Source organism: Scyliorhinus canicula, chromosome 3 (genome assembly GCF_902713615.1).
Source record: "Scyliorhinus canicula chromosome 3, sScyCan1.1, whole genome shotgun sequence".
In the NCBI taxonomy this organism is placed as follows: Eukaryota; Metazoa; Chordata; class Chondrichthyes; order Carcharhiniformes; family Scyliorhinidae; genus Scyliorhinus; species Scyliorhinus canicula.
Window position 1 is genome coordinate 138,607,077 of NC_052148.1, and position 25,480 is coordinate 138,632,556.

The window sequence follows — 25,480 nt, forward strand, 5'->3', positions numbered from 1 at the left end:
CCAGAATATGCCCCAGTAGCCTGACCACCACTCGCGCCCACCGAGGTGTGTGTGTCTCTGCACTGTCACGTTTATGAGATGGTTGTTGAATGCTATTCCGGAATTAGGTGCATGCCAACTGATTTTACAAGGGGATTTTAATTGTGTTTTGGATCCAAAGTTGCTTCGCCTCAGGCCTAGATCCCTTCGGGGATGGTGAAGGTGCTAAGGAAAAAGTCAATGAAGTCTTTTGGTCCTTTTATGAGGGACTCTATTGGAGTTTCCTCAGGTGGGGGAGAATTTGTTGGAAGAATTGGAGGCCTTGATGGGTTTGGAGGAGATCCGCAGGGCCTTGAGAAAGTTGCAGATGGGGAAGGTGCTGGGAACAGATCGGTTCACGGTAGAATTCTATAAGAAGTTTGCAGATCAACTGGCCCCATTGGTGCTGGGAATGTTTAATGGCTCTTCAGGGCAGATATCTCCCAGAGTTGATGGGGCAGGCATCCCTCTCCCTCCTTCTGAAGAAAGACAAGGACCCTATGGAGTGTCGTACTGCCTAATTCCTTTACTTCATGTAGATGTGAAATGTTTTGGTCATGGTCTTGGCATTGAAGTTGGATTCTTGTCTCCAGGTTAAAAAAATGGCGGAACTCCATCAGCATTTTAAGTTGTGGACAGTGTCAAGGTGGACTCCTAACTGTCGGAACATTTGTTTGAGCCACCAAAATTGGATGTCACAATTGGGAGGTGGAGCAAAGGGTTGGAGAGGGTGAGGGATTTGTTTCTGGAGGAGCGGTTTGCCAGCTGGGAGAGTTGAAGGAGAATTCAGGGCTTGAGGGATCAGATGCGTTCAGGTATTTTCAGGTGCGGAGTTTTGCTCGACAGGCTTTTCTGACATTCCCAGAGGCACCGCCATCTATCTTGATGGATAGGATACTCTCCTGTGTTGGGTCGGAGGAGGGCAGCACTTCAGGTTATATGGATAGATCATGTGGGAAGTGCCGGTTTCGGTGGAATAAGTGAAGGCCATGTGGGAAGACGAGCTGGGAACCATTTTGGATGAAGCGGTGTGGAGTGAGGCCCTTTGAAGGGTGAATGCAATGTCATTCTGCGCAAAGCTAAACTTGATTCAGCTAAAGGTAGTACTTCGGGGACACCTCACCAAAGCCAGAATGAGTGGATTTTTTGATGGTGTTGAAGGTAGGCGTGAGTGGTGCTCGAGAGTACACACATGTTCTCGTCCTTCTCTAAGCTGGTGTGGGTCTTTTTTTAGCACCATCTTGGCTATCCTGAATATGGATCTAGAGCCGAGTCTGTTGGTGGTTGTATTTGGGGTGTAAGACAGCCGGAGTTAAGGATGGGGTTGGGGGCCTCTTTGCTGACTAGGTGGCAGATTGTGTTGAGTTGGAGGCAGGTGACATTGCCTAGCACTGCAGCATGGCTGAGTGATTTGATGAAGTTCTTGTACCTTGAGAAAGTCAAGTTCACGGTGAAGTGGTCAATCGATGGGTTGTATCGTGGATGGTGGCCGTTCATACAGCACTTTAAGGAGCTGGTCACTGTTAGCTATTAGTGTGTTGGGGGGGGCGGTCTTTTTGTTTTTATGTTGTTGTTATATGTGTTATTAGAGTTGTGATTTGTATAAATTGATAAAAATTCAATAAAAATATATCTTTTTTAAATGACACAGAAAAATGGTGTCCCCACCTGCGACCAACAGGCTCTCTCACAATAGGGAGGATGAGATAAAACTCATCCGTGTTGTTCAGGTGAAGCCTGCAATTCTTTGAATTTGACTGCATGTCCGGGTGCTCTGGTTTCCTCCCACAGTGCAAAGATGTGCAGATAGATTGGTCTCTCTAAAAAAAATTGCCTCTTAGTGTCCAAAGATGTGCAGATGAGGTGGGGTTCAATAGGATGCTCATTCAGAGGGTCGATACAGACGTGATAGGCCGAATGGCCTTCTGCACTATAGGGATTCTATGAATAGTTCTGCCTTTCTTTGCAGGGCACCCTCGTAAGTTTATCTTCCATTTGTTTTGTGCTACCATACTGTCATACAAGATCTATTTTTACTCGGCATGGTCATTTTGGCCCAAGCTATTTTTAAAAAAATAATTAGTTGTGGTTTATTTGGGCAGCACGATGGCCTAGTGGTTAGCACAACCGCCTCACGGCGCTGAGGTCCCAGGTTCGATCCCGGCTCTGGGTCACTGTCCGTGTGGAGTTTGCACATTCTCCCCGTGTCTGCGTGGGTTTCGCCCCCACAACCCAAAAATGTGCAGAGTAGGTGGATTGGCCACGCTAAATTGCCCCTTAATTGGAAAATATAATTGGGTAATCTAAATTTAAAAAAAAAAAAAGTTGTGGTTTATTTGTTTGTTGAATTGATATTTTTTTCAAACCATGCACTGTAGATTATAAAAATGGTGTAGAGGAATGAATTGTACATCAGTTTTGTATTGATTACTATTGACAATATACTGCTTTTTAAAAGAAATTATCTTCTTTCAAGCAGCCTGGTTTACGCAATGCCATTAAAGGCAGCTCCTGTCCTGATTATTCAGTACCAGTGCCCAAGGTTATATATTAATTTTCCTCTGTGCCTAATTCTCAGAGGAGATTAAGGAAATATCAAAACCTTACATGCCCCTTTTATGTACTGAAACAAATCTAGGTAATAAGCTTCTGATTCTGAAGGTCAGTGCTCTTGCACTTGTTCAAGTCAGCATTATCCTGAGGCCATAATACTGTTCAGTAAGTTCAAGTGACAACTCTGAAAACTCAAGTATTTTTGTAATCGAATAGTGTCTTAATTATTGAAAGCTTTGATAAAATATTCAGATATGGTTGATCATTCTATAAATTGCACCAGTTCCTGCCAAATGTACATTCAGCAATTTAGACAACAGCACTTTGGCATTAGTCCCAGATCATTCAGTATCCATTTGTTCCAACCATCACATCTTCATGTATTTCCGTTATCACAGCAGTGTTACTGGTGCTTTGTAGAACTATGCATAATAGGACATATTACGCAGGAATAGAAAGGCAAAATATTAAAATGGAAAGAATACTGCGGTACTCAGGAATCTGGTTGTCCTTTTACATGAATCACAAAAAGTTAACTTGCAGGTGGAACTATTAGTTAGGAAGACGGATCGAATGTTGACCTGTTACAAGGGAGATGGAATATAAAAGTAGGGCAGTATTTCTACAACTGTAAAGCTGGGGAGACTGCACCTATATACTGCATACAGTTTGGGTCTCCTTATTTAAGGAAGAATATGTTTGCAGGAGACCGTTCAGAGAAGGTTGTAAGAGTTATCTTATGAGAAAAGGTTGAGCAGGTTACGCCAATTCACAGTGGATTTTCGAAGAATAGGAGGTGACCTTATTGAAATATAAAATATTCTGAGGGGGCTTGACTAGATAGATGATGAGAGGATTTTTGCCTTGCTGGTGAATCTATTGCTAGGGCTAAAGCGAGAGCCCTCCTATTTAAGATGGCGATGAGGAGGAATTTCAGCTCTCAGAGGCATTAGTGCTTGGAATTCTCTTCCCACAGACTGAATCATTAAATATATTCAAGGCTTAGCTGGCCAGAATTTTCAACTACAAGGGAGTCGAGGATTAAGGAGTTAGGCAAGAAAATAGAGTTACGGCTGCCATCTGAGCAGCCATGATCTCTTTGAATGGTGGAGCATGCTTGAAGGGCCACATGGCCTATTCCTGTTCCTATTCCCATTGCTGAAAGAAAGAGACAAGTCAAAGGTTTTCGTCTTCCACTTATCAGGACATTTCACAAGAATAATAGTATAAGAGGAAAACAACAAGTTGTACTGTATGAGAAGAGTGAAAGAGTTTTTACAGAATGAAAAGAGGCCCATCAACCCATCGTGTCCACACTGGCTCTCAAGCATCTATCTACTCTAATCCCATTTTCCAGCATTGGACCCGTAGCCAGAATTGGTTGACTGGACAGCTCTGATTGGTACAGGCATTGCCATGGAGAATGCACCAATTCATGGTGATTGACGGATAACTGCCAAGCATTGTTTGAAATTTAAAACAGGCAGCTTGGCACTGATTGGTCAAGGCATTGCTCTGGAGAATGAATCAGCGAATGGCTGTCACTTATTTTGTTTACCTGAAACAGGAGTAATGTGTGTGCATGTTCTTTAATTCTGAAAAGAACAGGGCCATGTGTGTTAATAAATGTAGCTTCTAGCACACGCACATGCGCCAGATTGTCAGTTCAACAGTTAGTTTTAAATTGGTTGCCAGCGTTCAGTGCCAATGTGATGCGAGGTTATTTAGGCCGCACTTCCCAAACACTGGTGTGTTGCCTCCCAGGTGCCAGGGTTCGTGATGTCTCTGATCGTGTTTTTGGGATCCTTAAAGGGGAGGGGGAGCAGCCCCAAGTCGTGGTCCACATAGGTACCAACGACATAGGTAGGAAGAGAGATGGGGATTTGAGACAGAAATTCAGGGAGCTAGGGTGGAAGCTGAGAGCTAGAACAAACAGAGTTGTTATCTCTGGGTTGTTACCCGTGCCACGTGCTAGTGAAGTGAGAAATAAGGAGAGAGAGGAGTTGAACACGTGGCTACAGGGATGGTGCAGGAGGGAGGATTTTGGTTTCCTGGATAATTGGGGCTCATTCTGGGGTAGGTGGGACCTCTACAAACAGGATGGTCTTCACCTGAACCAGAGGGGTACCAATATCCTGGGGGGGAGATTTGCTAGTGCTCTTCGTGGGGGGTTTAAACTAATTCAGCAGGGGGATGGGAACCAAAATTGTAGTCCCAGTGTACAGAATGTTGAGAGTAGTGAGGTCAGGGATAGGGTTAAAAGTTTGAAAGAGGGCACCGGCAAGCAGGACGCTGGTTTGAAGTGTGTCTACTTCAACGCCAGGAGCATCCGGAATAAGGTGGGTGAGCTTGCAGCATGGGTTGGTACCTGGGATCTCGATGTTGTGGCGATTTCGGAGACATGGGTAGAGCAGGAACAGGAATGGTTGTTGCAGGTTCCAGGATTTAGATGTTTCTGTAAGAACAGAGAAGATGGTAAAAGAGGGGGGGTGTGTGGCATTGTTAATCAAGGAAAGTATTACGGCGGTAGAAAGGACGCTTGAGGACTCGTCTACTGAGGTAGTATGGGCCGAGGTTAGGAACAGTAGAGGAGAGGTCACCCTGTTGGGAGTTGTCTATAGACCTCCGAATAGTTCCAGAGATGTAGAGGAAAGGATTGCAAAGATGATTCTCGACAGGAGCGAGAGTAACAGGGTAGTTGTTATGGGGGACTTTAACTTTCCAAATATTGACTGGAAATACTATAGTGCGAGTACTATAGATGGGTCAGTTTTTGTGCAGTGTGTGCAGGAGGGTTTTCTGACACAGTATGTAGACAGGCCAACAAGGGGCGAGGCCACATTGGATTTGGTACTGGGTAATGAACCCGGCCAGGTGTTAGATTTAGATGTAGGTGAGCACTTTGGTGATAGTGATCACAACTCGGTTATGTTTACTTTAGCAATGGGCAGGGATAGGTATATACCGCAAGGCAAGAATTATAGCTGGGGGAAAGGCAATTATGATGCTATTCGGCAAGATTTAGGAAGTATAGGATGGGGAAGGAAACTGCAGGGGATGGGTACAATCGAAATGTGGAGCTTTTTCAAGGAACAGCTACTGCGTGTCCTTGATAAGTATGTACCTGTCAGGCAGGGAGGAAGTTGTCGAGCAAGGGAACCGTGGTTTACTAAGGAAGTTGAAGCACTTGTCAAGAGGAAGAAGAAGGCTTATGTTAGGATGAGACATGAAGGCTCAGTTAGGGCACTTGAGAGTTACAAGTTAGCCAGGAAGGACCTAAAGGGAGAGTTAAGAAGAGCAAGGAGAGGACACGAAAAGTCGTTGGCGGATAGGATCAAGGAAAACCCTAAGGCTTTCTATAGGTATATCAGGAACAAAAGAATGACTAGAGTAACATTAGGGCCAATCAAGGATAGTAGTGGAAAGTTGTGTGTGGAATCAGAGGAGATAGGGGAAGCGTTAAATGGATATTTTTCGTCAGTGTTTACACTGGAGAAAGACAATGTTGTCGAGGAGAACACTCAGGTTCAGTCGACCAGGCTAGATAGAATTGAGGTTCAAAAGGAGGAGGTGTTAGCAATTTTGGAAAATGTCAAAATAGATAAGTCCCCTGGGCCAGATGGGATTTATCCTAGGATTCTCTGGGAAGCCAGGGAGGAGATTGCAGAGCCTTTGTCCTTGATCTTTGTTGTCTTTGTCGACAGGAATAGTGCCGGAAGACTGGAGGATAGCAAATGTTGTCCCCTTGTTCAAGAAGGGGAGTAGAGACAACCCTGGTAATTATAGACCTGTGAGCCTTACTTCGGTTGTGGGTAAAATGTTGGAAAAGGTTATAAGAGATAGGGTTTATAATCATCTTGAAAAGAACAAGTTGATTAGCGATAGTCAACACGGTTTTGTGAAGGGTAGGTCATGCCTCACAAACCTTATTGAGTTTTTTGAGAAGGTGACCAAACAGGTGGATCAGGGTAAAGCTGTTGATGTGGTGTATATGGATTTCAGTAAGGCGTTTGATAAGGTTCCCCACGGTAGGCTATTGCAGAAAATAAGGAAGTATGGAATTGAAGGTGATTTAGCGGTTTGGATCAGTAATTGGCTAGCTGAAAGAAGACAGAGGGTGGTGGTTGATGGCAAATGTTCATCCTGGAGTTCAGTTACTAGTGGTGTACCGCAAGGATCTGTTTTGGGGCCACTGCTGTTTGTCATTTTTATAAATGACCTGGAAGAGGGTGTAGAAGGATAGGTTAGTAAATTTGCAGATGACACAAAGGTCGGTGGAGTTGTGGATAGTGCTGAAGGATGTTATAGGATACAGAGGGACATAGATAAGCTGCAGAGCTGGGCTGAGAGGTGGCAGATGGAGTTTAATGCGGAAAAGTGTGAGGTGGTTCACTTGGAAGGAGTAACAGGAATGCAGAGTACTGGGCTAATGGCAAGATTCTTGGTAGTGTAGATGAACAGAGAGATCTCGGCATCCAGGTACATAAATCCCTGAAAGTTGCCACCCAGGTTAATAGGGCTGTTAAGAAGGCATATGGTGTGCTAGCCTTTATAAGCAGGGGGATTGAGTTTCAGAACCACAAGGTCATGCTGCAGCTGTACATAACTCTGGTGCGGCCGCACCTGGAGTACTGCGTGCAGTTCTGGTCACCACATTATAGGAAGGATGTGGAAGCTTTGGAAAGGGTTCAGAGGAGATTTACTAGGATGTTGCCTGGTATGGAGGGAAGGTCTTACGAGGAAAGGCTCAGGGAATTGAGGTTGTTTTCGTTAGAAAGGAGAAGGCTGAGAGGTGACTTAATAGAGACATATAAGATAGTCAGAGGGTTAGATAGGGTGGACAGTGAGAGTCTTTTTCCTCGGATGGTGATGACCAACACGAGGGGACATAGCTTTAAATTGAGGGGTGGTAGATATAGGACAGATGTCAGAGGCAGTTTCTTTACTCAGAGAGTAGTCGGGGTGTGGAACGCCCTGCCTGCAACAGTAGTAGACTCGCCAACTTTAAGGGCATTTAAGTGGTCACTGGATAGACATATGGATGAAAATGGAATAGTGTAGGTCAGATAGGCTTCAGATGGTTTCACAGGTCGGTGCAACATCGAGGGCCGAAGGGCCCGTACTGCGCTGTAGTGTTCTATGTACTGGCAAGTTCTAGAATGTATCCAACCAGCCTGTTCTTGCAAAATTCAAAACACAATGTCCAACCAGAGATGTGATTCTGCGCCAAGAAAAGGAAGGGTGCAGGCAGTGTTATTTTTAAAGGATAGCCTTGCAGATCACCAAGGTACAAATAAACAATGCCTTATTGGAAAGGTGTTTACTCTATAGGCTGTTAGGATAGACTGCCCATTTGCCCTTGCAAACAGCCAATGATATCACCGATACATCATATGATTGGACTCATAAAGTGATCTTGTACCAACTAGGAATGAACATAAATGCACAAGAGGGGCTGGTTCCTCGCATGCGCTCCCTCATGGGGACAGCTGCTGCGGACCTGTCTCGGGGAGCGACAGACCTGTATAAATTAAATCCCAATTGAAAAAGACACAGCAAAGACTGTCTGGGCAGCATATAAGAACACAAACCTCATTCCTCAGTCACCATTTTAGATTGACATTTCATCCCACCCTGAACCGAGGTTGTAGCTAAAATGTATAGGCCGCCTGGCCAATCAGCCTGCCCGCCAACTGTAAAAGTAGCCGGGCCACGAAATATAGCTTTCAGTAGTCCCCTTATTGGGCTTTATTGACAGTGGTGTGCTTCTGACATGCGCATGCCCGCCGACTGAAATATCAGATGAATGCACAATGACTTTGGGATGCTTGTCCGATGTCTTCTCACACGATTTTGTGTACTTCCAGACTGGGAATGGGCCCGAGCAAAGTAAAATTCTGGTCAATGGATGGCTTAAACCAATTTCTCGGTCATTGTGTCCTGTTTTGTAACCCTGTTTTTAAGAAGGATGCTGATGGCATGCAAAGGATGCGGAAGAGGTTCACAAGTTGATGCCAGGAATGAGAAGCTTCAGTTATGTGAAAGTAAGAGTGAAACTAGTAGACTTTTTATTGCAACAGAAAACCTTAAATGGAAAGAACTGCTGGACGTGTTTAAAGGGTCTCCTAAAGTAAACTGAAGTAAATCTATTTCCACTGGGTGCTGAATGGTAGGATATCAACAAAGGAATGAAGGAATAGATTGGGGGTATTAATTTTAATGCAGAGAGTTGTTAGGCAATAGATTAGTTATTAAAACGAATGGGAGAAGCAGTACCCACAATATCCTTTAAGAGGGAGGACGATTGATATTTTCAAAAAAAGAAACATTTTAAAGGGCATGAGTAAAGGGCATCTAAGTGGAAATTTCTTTTCGAGAGTTAACCCATGGTTAATGAGCTGAATGGCGCCTCTTTGGGTGCTGTAAAATTCTGTCCCAAGTTCTGGTGTCCGCTGGGTCATCTGGAGAAAAAGGGTACATCAGAGGGAAGAAGCAGAAGTCAAAAGATAAATTGCCTCACTCATGCGCTTCGCTTCAGAAACATGAAAGAGAGCCCAGGGAAACCTACCTAATTGTGAGAGACAGAGGGCAGGGAGTTACCGGCTATTCACGGCGGCGGGATATTCCAGTCCCACCGACGGCGCATGGGTGTCTCATCGTCGAGGGGTGCAGTCAATGGGAAACCTTGTTGACAATTGTTGACAATGGCAAGACCAGAAAATCCCACTGGTGAGCTGTCTCCTCTGCCGACAAACACGTGGTGGGTTGCGCAGTAAATCCCGCCCAAAGTGTGGTAATGAAAATAACCCAAATTCTAAAGCTTGAAAAAAAAATGTTTTTGATATTGACTATTTACTTAGCCAACTACTTGTAGTGTAGAATCAAAAACCTTGTTGATTTGATTGATTTATGTCAAGCAAAGCAGCCATTTCCATCATTTAATTCGGAGTTGAACTCCTTGTTAACTAAATATTGCTTCTGTTGTTAACAGAGATTTGCAATAATATGCTTGTATAATGATGTGTTGCCACTGCTTTTAACATCTGTTTGGTGAAAAAGATGGGTAATCAGGTAGCAAGCTTCTTATCAATATATTTAATTATTGATAGGAAACATCTCTCTAATATAACTGCAGTTTCTGATACCTAGCAGCCTTTTCTCCTTGGACACTGACAGCTTATTACAGTGGATTCAAAAAAATCAAGAAATACTATTCAATACTGTACCCTTATAACATATCCACTTTTAGCAAGTAAAATACGAATAGATTATTTTAAAATGAGAATTGCACTCAAAAAGCAGATATTAATTTGTGTTCTCCAGCTCTTCTTATTAGTAGAATCAATGGTAGTGCAGGTTAATCAGGGAATTAATTCCCTGAATATTGTGTTGAATTTTGCATTTATCTTTTGAGTATGTAGTATCTTTTTTAAAAAATGCTTTAATAATATGAGGTGAGTTTTTCTGAATTTACTGAATATTTCATTCCATTATCAAATATTTAGACCAACATCCATTGATTAATTCACTCGGGCAGGTTTTTGCTTTCACTTTTTAAAAAATACATTTAAAGTGCCCAATTCTTTTTTTTCCAATTAAGGGATCATTTAGAGTGGCCAATCCACCTACCCTGCACATCTTTGAGTTGTGGGGTGAGACCCATGGAGACACAGGGAAAATGTGCAAACTCCACACAGACAATGACCCGGGGCCAGGATCGAACCCAGGTCCTTAGCGTCATGAGGCAGCAGTGCTAACAACTGCGCCACTGTGCTGCCCTGAGTTTTTCCTTTTACTGTAGGGTTGAGTGATCTGGTATTCTTTGCGATGATTGGAATGTAAAGCAGTCAGGTCCTAGAAGGGGCAGATCAATAATTCTGCCAGATTAACAGTGAAGACAAAAAATCTGCTCCATTGTATATCGCCGTTCCTTCACTGGCACTGGCAAAAATTCTGAAACTTTGTTCCTAAAAAGCACCATGGGCGCGATTCTCCCCAAAGGCGGCGGGTCGTGAAGGCTGCCACGAAAACGGCTGTGTTTCACGGCAGCCTCCGAGCCCCCGCCCGGGACCCGATTCTGCTCCCCGGTCGGGGCTAGCATCGCGCCCCGTGAACTACGGCATCGCGGGCTTAACGAATTTCGTTAAGCCCGCGCGCCAAAGTTAGCGACGGCTGGCGCATTGATGACATCAGCCGCGCGTGCGCGGATTGGACGACTCCAACCCGTGCATGCGCGGATGACGTCATCTGCGCATATGCATTAGACCCGCACGTGCGCGGTTGGTAATGCCCCTCAGCCGCCCCGCGGACTGATCCAGCGGGGCGGCGGAGTAACAACGAGAGCGCGGGGTAAGTACCCGCTGCCCGCGATCGGTGGGCACCGATCGCGGGCCCATGCCACCCTTAGCACGGCCGTGGTGCGGCCATGCCAATCGGTGGCATGGTTGTGCAGAACGGCACTTTGGCGCCGTTTTCACGAACTTGTATAGCAGGTGTATTCAAATTCGTGAAAACGGCCGTAAAGGCCTTGGAAATCGGCCCATCGGCTAGGGGAGAATCGCTGCTCGCCGTAAAAAAACGGTGAGCAGCGATTCGTGTCGGGGGGCGGGCGTGGGGGGGAGAATAGCGGGAGGGCGTCGGACCAGCGTTGCCGTAAAAATTTGCGCCGTCCGCTATTCTCCCCCCCGTCGTGAGTGCGGAGAATCGCGCCCCATGGGTGTACACACACAACATGAACTGCGGTGGTTCTTGAAGGCAGTTCACCCCCTCCTTCTTAAGGGGGAGTAAGGATGGACAAATGCTAGCCTGGCAGCGATTCCCACATCCTGTGAAATAATTTGTAGCGCATCGTAGTATCAGTAAAGGGTTTGGAAAATGACCAGAGCATTCGAAGAACTGACATGATAAGCAGGTTTAGAAATGAGCAGATATATAGCAGATGCAGTTTAATGCAAATAAACATGAAGGCAAAGCAAGGAATATGCACTCATTGATTATATGTTTTTGATATTCTTATCTTAACTTTTTTGAATGCATCAGTCAGAGTGTTCAATCTTGTATCATTGATATCAACTATGAATAAAAGCAGGGATAAAATCACCTTGTTTCAAGGTTACAATCAAATGCTCTTTGAATGCACCTTGCTACTCAATAAGCCTTGTTAGTAACAGCTTCACATTGATTCATAAATTTTAGTGAACAGTCAATGGTGCAGCAAATGTAGTATTTTCTATGTTCCTGGCTTGCTGATGAATACTCTCTTCTTTTTCACTCTTGAATATTGAAACATAAACGGAACATGTTGGAAAAGCACAGCAGGTCAATTAGCTTCAGCATAGAGAAAAGATTGACTGATCCTCCTCATCAGAGCAGAATGCAAAGTGATATCAAACTAGGAATCTGAAATAAAAACTAAAAATGCTCAGCAGGTCTGGCAGCATCTATGAAGAGATAAACAAGAATTAATGTTTCAGGTCAATCGACTTTCACCAGAGTACATTGATATTGCTAACGGTGCCTTCATTTGCATGATCAGATCATTTAAATCTCATTGGCAACTGAGCCACACAAGACCTGTGCAAAATGGGACTAATGTGCTGGTGAGGAATGACTCTTAGAAATTCAAGTGCAGCCCTTTAAAATCCACAAAGAATTGATGATTGCAGCAGTAAACATAGGAGAACAGCAGGGATGTGGAAAAGTATGTGGCTTCATGAACTGAAAGACAAGTGACTCTTGCAAATGCCTTAGATGATCATTGCCACATTTGAAGAACATCTGCCACTGGAAAATGTGGCAGAGACACCACAAAAGCAACTTTTCCCGGACAAGCCTACATTGCTCTCTGGGTGAGCTGAGGCAAGATAGTGAAATCACAGGAGAATGTGTTGTGTGTCCTGTGGAGGGTGATAGTAATGACACTAAATGTTAATTCTCTGACCCTAGCCAGAACTACAAGTCCATACTGGGGGAAACAAAGTTCAGTGGCCTGACAAGGCAATACACTAGCTGCTCACCCACCCTTTTCATCTTGGGCAGCAGATCATGGGAGCAGGCGTGACCCATCCTGCCCATGTTGGTGTTTATCCTCCACATGAACAGTAGTAGTCCTAATCATGTGTACCTGTCATTCCTTTATCTCTCTGGGCAGCAGTGTAGTACAGTGATTAGCACTGTTGCTTCACAACGACAGGGTCCCAGGTTCAATTCCTGGCTTGGGTCACTGTCTGTGCGGAGTCTGCACATTCTCTCCGTGTCTGCGTGGGTTTTCTCCGGGTGTTCCGGTTCCTCCCTCAAGTCCGTAAAGACGTGCTTGTTGAGTGAATTGGACATTCTGAATTCTTCCTCTGTGTACCCAAACAGGCGCCACAGTGTGGCGACTAAGGGATTTTCACAGTAACTTCATTGCAGTGATAATATAAGCCTACTTGTTACACTAATAAAGATTATTATATTCCCTTTCTCGTTAACTGTCTATCTAATCCATTCTTAAAATGCTGACATGGGGTGGAACTTTCTGCCCCATTTGCAGTGGGTGAGCTGGGCAACATGAGAGGAAGATATGCCAGATAGCTCAACAATCAGTTTTACATAATTAATAATCGCTTATTGTCACAAGAAGGCTTCAATGAAGTTACTGTGAAAAGCCCCTACTCGTCACATTCCGGGGAGGACCGGTACAGGAATTGAACCCGCGTTGCTGGCCTTGTTCTGCATTACAAGCCAGCTGTTTAGCTCACTGTGCTAAACCAGCCCATTATGAAACCAGTTTATGATCAACTGCTCCACCTGTCAATGGCAGGCCACATTTCCCACAGCTGAGTGTCGGGAAGCTAATTTCAATATATTAGAATCTCATTTTAAGCCCTGCTCGCCAAATCACCCTCCCCCTACTCTGGAACATGAGTTCTTGTGGCATGATTGCACTCCGATATGTTGCACACTGGTAGACAAGTGACGTGCACCTTCAGACCTGCACTGTGCTTGGGACTTCAAGGTTACTTTGCATATCTTGTTTTGGGCGGCACTCGCAATCATCAGTGGCAGGCTTCGCAGCCAGCACCACATCACTTTTAGGGGGGCTCATGGGCAGGTCTCTCACCACTAGGCCAGTGGAAGGAGCGAGTAGATTTTCAGACTTGCTTGGGGAAGGGGGAGGAAGTGGCTCCAGGCAAGCGAGGAGGCTGCAGGGTGAGGGCTGAGCGGGAAAGGGGCATATCCCAGGATCTGTATAGGGGTTCATGTTGATCTGTAAAAGTATCCTCCAGATGGTATGGGCTAAGGAGGCAGTCTCCAGTGGAGATGAAACCAGATGGAGATGCGAGGGTCTGTGTGAGAGAGTGAGTGGTGATGTCCCTTGAGTTGGCAATGTGTGAGATGCCAAATGAATGTTGCAAGGGCCCTTCCTGTTGATTGCCTTATTCATTTTTCTTTATTTCTGATGTTAGCATTTTGATCCATGGATGCTCAATCGACATATACCTTTAAGTCGAGCAGGGAAAGTGAGGATTTCGAAAGAGAACAGCGTGCTGCACTTGGACAGCAGAACTCAGACTTTTTGGCACCCAAGAGATCAGTGGAACTCGGTTTGATTGGTTGGCTGGTGGCCAATGAATCGGCCAGAAGATTGTATTCTGCCTGGTAACGGGTGGTGATTGGGTCCTGTCTGAGTGGGCTGATTTTCAGAGAGCCAGGGTTTTTTCTCTCTCTCTCTCACTCTGAAAAGCTGCTGTGAAATTGCTAAGACAACCTCGAACTGGAAGTTTAAATTTAAAAAAGGAAGGTGTGCTATAAGATACTTCTACATCCCTCTTCTCTCCTCTGTGTGTTGTGCGTATGAAGAGGGTGGGGCGAATTTAAGTGGGGGGAAATTAGATGATGGTTAACCTGTTGTGTTTGCTGCATAGTTACTGTTATTAATAAGCTTAATTGTGTTTCAATTTACAAACTTGGTGATTGTAGTTATTAGGCAGCTAATGGCCAAAGACTTTGGGTATTTTCTAAGAATTATTTATTAATTTCATTTGTGTTGCAACGCGGGTCAAGTGGGGCTGGAATTGAACACGCAGTAGTCCAGGGGATTTTAACAATGTGTGATCGACTTGTCGGTGTGTGAGTTTAGAATGATGAGGTGCTTGGCTTTTCCTAATGACACGGGTATGATCATTCATCCTCTTTCTGCACTAGATGGCCAACCTGTTCTGTGCAGCAATGGCAATGATCATCACTGGCTGGAGTGGTGAAGTTGCTAGACCTCTGGCGACCAGAACACGCGCGGGTGGAGGACAACTGGCCTTCAAAAGGCAAACCAGGGATGGGTCACTGAACATTTCTTGGCTTTTGGGGCCATATCTTCAGTAAAGCAGTCCTAGGCTGCAAGCATTGAGAACTGTGTGCGCGGCTGCAGTTTAGATATGGAACCCGGATTGAGGAAACTGTAAGGTAACGGCATGGTGGACAATTCAGAGACTGCCTGCCAGCAAGATGGCATATTTCCTATGCTTGCATAATTAATGAAGCAGGCAGCGGATGATACGTCATGAAAACATAACACTATGGCTAGCGGGAAGAAGGCCAATTTCCACTCCCCCTACTGCTGTTAGTGAAATTCTGGGACGATTCCGACCAAGGCCTCTGCTTCAGTCATAACTCTAGTTTATTTCACAGCTTGATTAACTTTTTTTTGTAAAATAAAAATTTATTTTTCTTCTATCCAAAAGATTTTGCTTTGGATCCTTTATGTGTGCCAACTAAATTCCTGAACCATTGACAATGGTCTGTAGTTCCATCCTATTAACATTTTAAACACTTCCATAAAGTTAAATGGAATTAATACCAGTGTTTCACAACGGCCTCGGAGGCCGCTCCTCGCACACTATTCACCCCCCCCACCCCCACCCCCAGGGGGCTAGGAGCGGCGTTCCGTAAATCTCAATGCCGGGCCTTGACGCTTGCCTAAGTGACGTCAGCCGCGCATGCGCAGGTTGGTCGGCTCCAATCCGCGCATGCACGGTTGCCGTCTTCCCCTCCACTGCCCCGCAAGACGTGGCGGCTTGATCTTGCGGGGCGGCGGAGAGGAAAGAGTGCGTCCCTTGGAGACGCCGGCCCGACGATCAGTGGGCACCGATTGTGAGCTAGTCCCCTCCCGAGCACGGCCGTGGTGCTCACTCCCCTCTCGACCCCCCACAAGCCACAAATGAAGCTTTGGCGCCATGTTCACGATGGCAGCGACCAGGTGTGGTTGCTGCCGGCGTGAACAGGTCGGGAACGTCAGGCCGCGCGGCCCATCTAGGCCGGAGAAACGCCGGTCGCCGTGAAAAGCGACGAATCTCCGAGCGTGGGGTGGGAGAATCGCGGGGGGTGCCAGGGCGGCATGTTGTGAGTCGCCCGGCCCTCCCGCGATTCTCCCACCCGGCATGGGGAGCGGAGAATTCCGCCCACTATTCTTACCTTGTCCTCACCTCACTCCATGTTGTCCTCTCCTCTCCTTTGCTCCATCCACTACTGCTTTTGCTCCTCCATTATTGTTGCAAAAGAAACACTCGTTGTGAACCTCATACCTGATCCTCGGAATGGTGGAAAATGTACCCCTTATTCATAGGGGAAACGATGGCAACACTTTTCTCAGCTCCAGTAATCAGCTGTCAAAGTTCCCACATTCTGTCACTGTCCCTTATTTATGTTGTTCGATGTTCCCCTGACACTATGTGAATGATGACATTTCATGATGGCAGTACCGTGTGCCTTTATTATATTATATTTTAATGGGCTCTATGAAGACCCTGTGCAGATTGTGGGGAGGCACTTTAACCAATTACTTATTGCATTGACTCTGGAATAGAAAACCAACTGAAATGGCCACCATCTAAATCTTCAAGCCTAAAATGTGGCTTTGTTGTGAGACTATGCCCCTCTATTTTTGAAGCTATGATTTTCCCCAATTTTAACTGACTGAAATTTTGGAATTTGAAATGGGACAGATCAAACTACCTAAAATGCAACCAACCGTCCAAGAGGAGGTAAAAACCAAGAAGTTGCCCTTTGGGGAATGCAAAGTGAGAGACATTTCCTGTAACTCGGAAACCCATCAAAATGTGTCACTGCCTAAACAAGGGGCATTAAAATGTAAATTGGTGGATATTGAAACAATGGCTGCCACAGGCTAACCCATCTGAACCCCCTTGAAAATGCACAATGGGTGAAGTATTTCAGGACCAGATGGCCAGCCACTGCAGGGATATTGCAAGAACCTTTTAGGCAGACAAAACAGACTGAAAGTTAAACACTCTCCCTTTCTTTTTTGGAACAAATGTATTACGTGATTTAGAAGCCAACTTTACCAGGCATCTACAGAGCATTGAGATCTTTTAATATTTGCAGCATCTTCTACATCTGATCACATCTGCGAAACCAGCTAATCCAAATCGGCTACAACATTTACACGCATCTACGCTTCAAGGACATAACTGTATATTATTGGAGCTTTATGGTCTGCACCCAAATGACTTCATTTTTTTCTATTTTTTTTATAAATTTGGAGTGCCCAATTCATTTTTTCCAACTATGGAACAATTTAGCGTGGCCAATCCACCTACCCTGCACATCTTTGGGTTGTGGGGGCGAAACCCATGCAGACACGGGGAGAATGTGCAAACTCCACACGGACAGTGACCCAGGGCCAGGATTGAACCTGGGACCTCGGCGACGTGAGGCTGCAGTACTAACCACTGCGCCACCGTGCTGCCCCCCCCCCCCCCCCCCCCAAAATGACTTTATGAGGGACGAATGCTTAACTTTGTGTTATTAGGGCAGTGGCACAGTGGTTAGCATTGCTGCCTACGGCGCTGAGGACCCGGGTTCAAATCCCGGCCCTGGGTCACTGTCTGTGTGGGGTTTGCACATTCTCCCCGTGTCTGCGTGGGTTTCACCCCCACAACCCAAAGATGTGCAAGATAGGTGGATTGGCCACCCTAATTTGCCCCTTAATTGCAATAAATGAATTGGGTACTTTAAATTTATAACAAAAAAAACACTTTGCGTTATTATGTTTTCTCGGGTTTAGTGGTTAATTAATTTTCACTTTCTTTAATTCAAGAAAACCTTGTTTGACTGGCTCCTTATTGCTCACAGCTTAAATAGTTAAATATACTTGGATCTGAAAAGGCATATCCTCATGAAAAAATAAAAAACCGTGATTGTGACCAACTGAGAAGGTTGAAAAGAGCGGAGCTAGTTCGCCCCCTTCTCACCTGGTCATAACAGCTTGAATCAGTACTGCTCCAAAGAAACGCTGACTTCTAGGGAGCGATTCTTCAAAATGGAGACAAAGTATTCGCGCTGTTGTGAATGCCGTCGAGTTTCACGACGGTGCAAAACGGGTGCGGGGACGACCGATTCTGCCCCCCACAGGGTGCCAGAACGGCGCTGGGGTGGTTCACGCCTCTCCAGCCTCCCTTCTCGGCGCCAACTGGGCGCCGCGCTAACCCGCGCATGCGCGGGAGACTTCTTCAGTGCGCCGGCCCCTACACAACATGGCGTGGGGGTTCAGAGGCGGCCGCGCAATAAAGTAGGCCCGGGGGAGGGGGGGGAAAGAGAGGCTGGCCCGCTGATCGGTGGGCCCCGATCGCAGGCCAGACCCTATCGGAAGCCCTGCAGAGTTCCCGGCGGCAGTGACCAGGGGTGAGCGGCACCGGCGGAACTCTGCTGTTTCCGCGTGGCCTCTCGGCCTATCCGGGTCGGAGAATCGGTGGCCCTGCCGATTCCTGCAGCCCGCGGCCGGCGATGCGTCAAACGCGCTGGCGCAAATGGGCGGCAAATGGGGCCGATTCTCCGCACCTCGGAGAATCGGAGCCGGCGTCGTGGCGCAGGGCTCGGAGAATCGCGCCCCTAACCTTTCTGGTGGCCATCATGCCATGCATCATAATATCGTGAGAAAATGTTATATTATTGAGAATAATTCTTTTCTTCCTGGTTCCTAATTTAAGTTCATAGAACAGTACAGCACAGAACAGGCCCTTCAGCCCTCGATGTTGTGCCGAGCAATGATCATCCTACTTAAACCCACATACCCGTAACCCAACAATCCCCCCATTAACCTTACACTACGGGCAATTTAGCATGGCCAATCCACCTAACCCACACATCTTTGGACTGTGGGAGGAAACCGGAGCACCCGGAGGAAACCCACGCACACACGGGGAGGACGTGCAGACTCCACACAGACAGTGACCCAGCCGGGAATCGAACCTGGGACCCTGGAGCAGTGAAGCATTGATGCTAACCACCATGCTACCGTGAGGCCCTAAAAGTATTCTCTTGTGCACTGACGTTTGGTGCTAACATGCATTTGTGTCATTGTATATGGCAGGAATGAATATGGTGAAAATGCAGTTTGGTGATAATACAAAGAAAGCAGTTGAGACGCAAGTGCAGAGTTTTTTATGCAGTTATATTTCACGTTCTCAGTGGTATGTTTATTCTAATGAGGCTGTTCAAATTCATTCCAGATCTACATATTTTTTTCAGTATATAATTTTTTGCATGTAATGGAGAAATTCAGGCATCTTAACCAAAAGCTTTGGAAAAGAAGGGGAATGAATACAGCTGCAGAGGTTTATCTAAAGTTCACTCAAATCTAATAAGTCAATATATCTGATCATCTGACAAGACTTTGTTCGGTTCACTTGAAATCCAGTGTGTGAGAATATTAGCATGCTTGCTTTAGGCTTGTAGCATTAAGATTTCTGAAGTAGCCTCCAGTGCCTTATTATTACAAGATCCTAATGCTGTTCTTTCTTCTTGTTTGCTTCAGGGTAAGCTCTACTTTTGAGATGTATTTGCTGTCAGAACGTGTCTTCTCCTTTGGAACTGATAATGTTGAAATTCTAAAAGACTGGACCAGGGCAATTTCCAAGGTGAAAAATAACTTTGAAATAAAATTTATGTGTTGAAAGTGCCCAAAGCTTTTTAGATATCATGGGAATTTACTTTTTTGCTCCTGAGCCCTGTGGGCTTTACATGTTACTACGTTTGGCCAATATGCTTCTGGCTCCCAACAATCCCTTTAAAGTGATGCAGTAAAATAGTTGAGTCCATATATAATGAAAATAATGGCATCTGCAGTTTAAGAGAGTTTTATTTAAAATTAAATTGAATTCAACCTATGGCAATAATATTATAATCCATGTAATAAAGTTTATTAACTAGAACGGTGTAAAACTGTGTGACATCCTGCCTTTTCTAACAGGGTTTTATTTGTAACTCAGTAATGTAACATTAAGAACTCTCAGTCACAATGCAGAAACTGCACATCTTGAGCCCCAAGACCTCCTGACATTTTAATCTGCTGCCTCAGTTGTGATGGGGAGATAACAGTTACCAATGACCTGGAGCACTGTAAAATGATTGAATTTGCTTCGAAGATCGGCTACAAAGGAAAACTGGGAAGAACAGTGACCCTGTTTTTACATAAAAATCACCTCTTGCCCCTAAAGATGATGATTTGAGAAGTATGTTTTACCAGCTTTACTAATTTTAACATCTTGTGCCTATAGATTGACATTAGTGGGCAGATATATTGCATATGTATGAGTCCTCTGTCCACCATAGTAAATGCATTAAAATGGTGGACATAAATGTCACCTGACTACATTAAGTATGTAGGTGCAGCAAACAATGAGGAAGACAAATGTATGTTCATCTTCATTGCAGGGGGATTTGATTACAGGAATAAGGATGTTTTTCTGCAATTGGATAGAGTCTTGGTGAGACTGCACCTGGAGTATTTTGTACAGTTTTGGTCGTCTTATTGAAGGAAAAATAAACTTACAATAGAGGGAGTGCAATGTAGGTTCACCAGACTAATCCCTGTAGAATGAGAGGTGATCTCATTGAACTTGCAAAGGTGTGAGAGGGTGGATGGGATGTTTCCCCTGGCTGGTGAGTCCAGAAAAAGTCTCAGAATAAAGGGCAGGCTATATAAGACTGAGATGTGGAGGAATTTCTTAACTCAGTGAATGTTGATTCTTTGGAATTATCTATCCCAGACGGCTGTAGAAGCTCATCACTAAGCCTCTTCAAGAAAGAAATCAATACATTTCTGGATACAAATGACATCAGGGGATCTGGGGATAGTGGGTTAGCTATGATCTGTTTGAATGTGGAGCAGGCTTGAGGGATGAATGGTCCATCCCTGCCTTATGTTCCTATTTGCAAATCGCCAGTCTTCTGGGACTACCTGTTTATCCAAGGAGAATTAGAAGATTATGGCCAGTATCACCTTCAGTCCCTCAATATCCTAGGGTACATCCCATCCTGTCCTCATGATTTATCGACTTTGTGTTGCGTCAGTCTTTCTAATATTGCCTCTGTGTCAATTTTTAGCCAATTCAGTGTCTCAACTACCCTCTCTTTTGCAATGGCTTTTGAAGCATCTTCTTCTTAGATAAATATGGATGGAAAGTAGTCACTTAGTGCCTCAGCCTTGCCCACTACCTCCATGTGCAGATCCCCTTTTGCCCCTACTCAGCCCTACCCCTTTATCATTTACTACAAATATGACCATTGAAAATGATTAGATGCTTCTTTTATCTTAGCTGCTAATCTCTTCTCATACTCTCTTTGCCTTGCATTTCTTATTTTCATTTTCTTCATTGCTCCTCTAAACTTTCCATATTCAGCCTTGTCCTCACTTACTTATCCATCTAACAGCTGTCATCTGCACCCTTTTTTCCGCTTCACCTGCCTCTCTATCACTTTCTTCTCCCAGGTAGCTCCTATTTTGTTTACCCCATCTTTCCCCATCATGGGACTGCACCTTGATCATTACTGAACTAACTCTTCTTAAAGGCAACACATGTTCCATTATAATTTTTCCTGCCAAACTTAGATGCCGATTTACTGGCCAAATGAGTTCCCACGCCACCAAAATTGTACATGTGGAAAAATCAGGATAAAGTTTGATACAACACAACTACAGAGTGTGATTTGGTGGAGTAAAGAGCAGGAACTATTACTGAGCAATACAGATTTCGATTTCTATATTCAAAGTATGAAAAGCCTTTTTGTTCTAAATGTGAGGCCGATCAGTTAAGTTAGGTGTGTGAGGTAAGCAGCACGTAATCATATATTGACTTTCTCTTTTCAAAAATGCAATTGTCATCTTCTACAACTTTAAAGCTTCCTGGTTGATTTATGTTTTCTAGTTTATTATACCTGCAACGGTAGAAACCCTGTCCAAGAGAGACTATGAACTGATTGGACGGCTCTACTACAAAGATGTGCACAACCTAGGACACTGGAAAGCGGGCTGGTTTGCATTAGAGAAATCACAACTCTGGTTTTATCCCGAGCAGGACATTGCTGAAGAGGATTCTGTCCATTTAAAGAGGCTGCAAGAACTTAGTAAGTCTTCAGTACATTGCATTTACTACAACACAGAAGGTGGCCACTCAACATGCTGTGCCTGTATTGTCGCTTTGATAGAGCAATCCAATATGTCACACTGCACTGCTGTTTCTCCACAGCCCTGCATGTTTTTCTTTGTCAGACATACACCTGATTCCCTTTTGAATGTTACCATAGAATCTGCTTTCACCACCAACTCAGGAAGTGCATTCCAGCAATAAAGACTGTAGGCATGGTTTAATGGCTGCATGGCCCCCAAGTCAATAAGCGCTGCGCCAAGTAATTACCTGGCTCGCTACGCCTCGCGAGATATCATTAGATCTCGCGGGGGGGGGGGGGGGGGGGGGGGGGTGCAGTGGCACAAGGACCTCTTTGGAAGTGAGTTGGGGCACTGGGGGTGCCCGGAGGCTGTGGAAGGGGGTCTAAAGCCCTGATCTCTTTCTGCACTGCTGAGAGGAGCTCATTAGTGCAGGAGGTAGACTAAGTGCGGCCTCGGTGGGTGTGTTGCTTGCTGAGGCCCCAAATGACGCAGAGTACCGTTTGATAGTGGGGTTGTCCTTGTCACTGCCTGCGCCAGGGGATCCCCGAGTAAAAGCACCCGACATGGGACTCTGTTTCCTTTCTGTTATATTGCCCTGTATTTAAAACACAATCTTCTCATTTCTCTCTGGTTCTTTTACCAATTATCTTAAATCTATTTCCTCCGTTTACCGACCCTCCTGTCAATGGAAACAGTTTCTTCTTATTTACTGTATAAAAGCCTCTCTCAATTTTGAACACCTCTATCAAATCTTCCCTTGATCTTCTCCGTTCTGAGGGGAACACTCCCTGAATCTCCACTCTCTTTACACAAACAGTAATTTGCTTTCATTCAGGTTGTTGAGGTATTGGTGTCAAGATTTCATTTCTGAAAATAGACACTCGCGTGATGTTTTGGGCAGGGAGAATTGGAAACGCACCCACTGACAATCCAGCAAGCGATTGAACAATTAAGGGACCAATTGAACGCCCATCCGCATTTACGGTTAGCGGGTCAGCTGACTGGCCAGGCAGCCTTTACGAAGTAGCTTCAACCTCAAACCAGGAAGGCCCAAATGTCAGAGCATACATAATATTTTAAAAATTGTCTGGGTCTGAGGTTTATGTTTGATTGTGCTGCCCAGACACTCTTTGCTGATTCTCCATTACAATTTACAGTTCTTCCGCTCGCTGAGACAGCTCCGCAGTGGCCCTCCCTCTGAGGGAGCACGATAGATGCGCCAGCCCACACCCTTCCTTTTCTCCGCACCTGCTCTCTTTCTGCCTTCCCAGGAAGCGCGGAGCCTTTCCCAGAGTATGTTTCAGGTGGCTGCCTGTTTATTGGCCAACCATTGGGAAATTGCATCACGGAGCCAATTGAGGAGGGAAGCATGTTGCCCGTCTCCCTTCTGGGCTCTCCGAGTCTGCGTGTCTGACTAGCAAAATTTCTTTTTTAATTTTTCCAATTAAAGGCCAATATAGCGTGGCCAATCCATCTACCCTGCACATCATTGGGTTGTGGCAGTGAGACACAGGCAGATAGGGGAAGAATGTGCAAACTCCGCACCGACAGTGACCCGGGATCAAACCGGCGTCTTCAGTGCCGGAGGGCAGCAGTGCAACCTCTATGCCACCATGCCACCCGACTGGCAAAACATTCAGGACTCTGTTTCAGTTTTGGATGAAAATATATTTTATGGAATGTTCAACATTGAAACAGAAGCATTGTAGAAATTGATTTAATTATCTTCGCAGAAATTGGGTTATTTTGAAAAAGTGGTTCAGAATTGTTAATGGGCATTGTGGCTGACCTTGAGCTACTCAGTGAATGTATAATTGCTGATGAAAGGTAGACTGAAGATTCAGACTCATTATACATTTGCTGAGCTTTAGCGTTAATTCATACTAGGTTTTTAAATATTGACAAATGTAACTTTTCCTTTTTTATTTGCCAGAGTTTAATATTCGTCAAATAAGAAGGCGAGAACTTATACTTATATTACACTTTTTTGGCCCACAGAATGCTCAAAACACTAAAAAGCCAATTAATACATTTTAAAATTGTTTGCTGAGTAAACAAAGCAGACAATTTGCATGCATGATGCCATAAACTACAATAAAATAAAGACAAGGCACTGTTTTGATGATGAAAGTTGAGTGGTATCTGTTGACATAAGAACTAGGAGCAGGAGTAGGCCATCTGGCCCCACAAGCCTACTCCACCATTCAATTAGATCATGGCCGATCTTTGTGGACTGAGCTCCACTTTCCGGCCCGAACACCATAACCCTTAATCCCTTTATTCTTCAAAATACTATCTATCTTTATATTAAAAATCTTTAAAGAAGGAGCCTCTACTGCTTCACTGGGCAAGGAATTCCATAGATTCACAACCCTTTGGGTGAAGAAGTTCCTCCTAAACTCAGGCCTAAATCTACTTCCCCTTATTTTGAGGCAATGCCCCCTAGTTCTGCTTTCACCCGCCAGTGGAAACAACCTGCCCGCATCTGTCCTACCTATACCCTTCATAATTTTATATGTTTCTATAAGATCCCCCCTCATCCTTCTAAATTCCAACGAGTACAATCCCAGTCTACTCAACCTCTCCTTGTAATCCAACCCCTTCAACTCTGGGATTAACCTAGTGAATCTCCTCTGCACACCCTCCAGCGCCAGGACGTCCTTTCTCAAGTAAGGAGACCACAACTGAACACAATACTCCAGGTGTGGCCTCACTAACACCTTATACAACTGCAGCATAACCTCCCTAGTATTAAACTCCATCCCTCTAGCAATGAAGGACAAAATTCCATTTGCTTTCTTAAGCACCTGTTGCAACTGTAAACCAACATTTTGTGACTCATGCACTAGGACACCCAGGTCTCTCTGCACAGCAGCATGTTTTAATATTTTATCATTTAAATAATAATCCTGTTTGCTGTTATTCCTACCAAAATGGATAACCTCACATTTGTCAACATTGTATTCCATCTGCCAGACCCTAGCCCATTCACTTAACCTATCCAAATCCCTCTGCAGACTTCCAGTATCCTCTGCACTTTTGGCTTTACCACTCATCTTAGTGTCATCTGCAGACTTGGACACATTGCCCTTGGTCCCCAACTCCAAATCATCTATGTCAATTGTGGGCCCAACACTGATCCCTGAGGGACGCCACTAGCTACTGATTGCCAACCAGAGAAACACCCATTAATCCCCACTCTTTGCTTTCTATTAATTAACCAATCCTCTATCCTCTATAAAGCCAATTTACTACTTTACCTTTAATGCCATGCATCGAAGTGTTAATCTAGATAATATGCCACAAGTGTGGACTAGCCTTTTGATTCAACGGCAACGATTCTCCAGAAAGATTTGTAAGTGTGGTAGCGAGCGGGATTTGCCACAGCTCCCAGACACTCAGCCCAGCGAGGCCGGCATTGTTATTCAACGTTAATTTGATGAGGCCCCATGGGCTTTTTGTCAC

At 45.0% G+C, this 25,480-nt stretch overlaps 1 protein-coding gene across 5 annotated transcripts in view; it reads left to right on the top strand.

The window, feature by feature from the left end:
• The window catches only part of zmp:0000000660 (arf-GAP with Rho-GAP domain, ANK repeat and PH domain-containing protein 2), a 494,698-nt gene that overhangs the window by 311,490 nt on the left and 157,728 nt on the right, over window positions 1–25,480 (top strand). For all 5 annotated transcript variants that reach the window (XM_038791442.1, XM_038791438.1, XM_038791439.1 and 2 more), the window contains exons 17-18: window positions 19,382–19,484; window positions 21,774–21,972. In XM_038791442.1, the coding sequence (XP_038647370.1) occupies window positions 19,382–19,484; window positions 21,774–21,972 (302 nt within the window). The remainder of the gene's footprint in view (window positions 1–19,381; window positions 19,485–21,773; window positions 21,973–25,480) is intronic.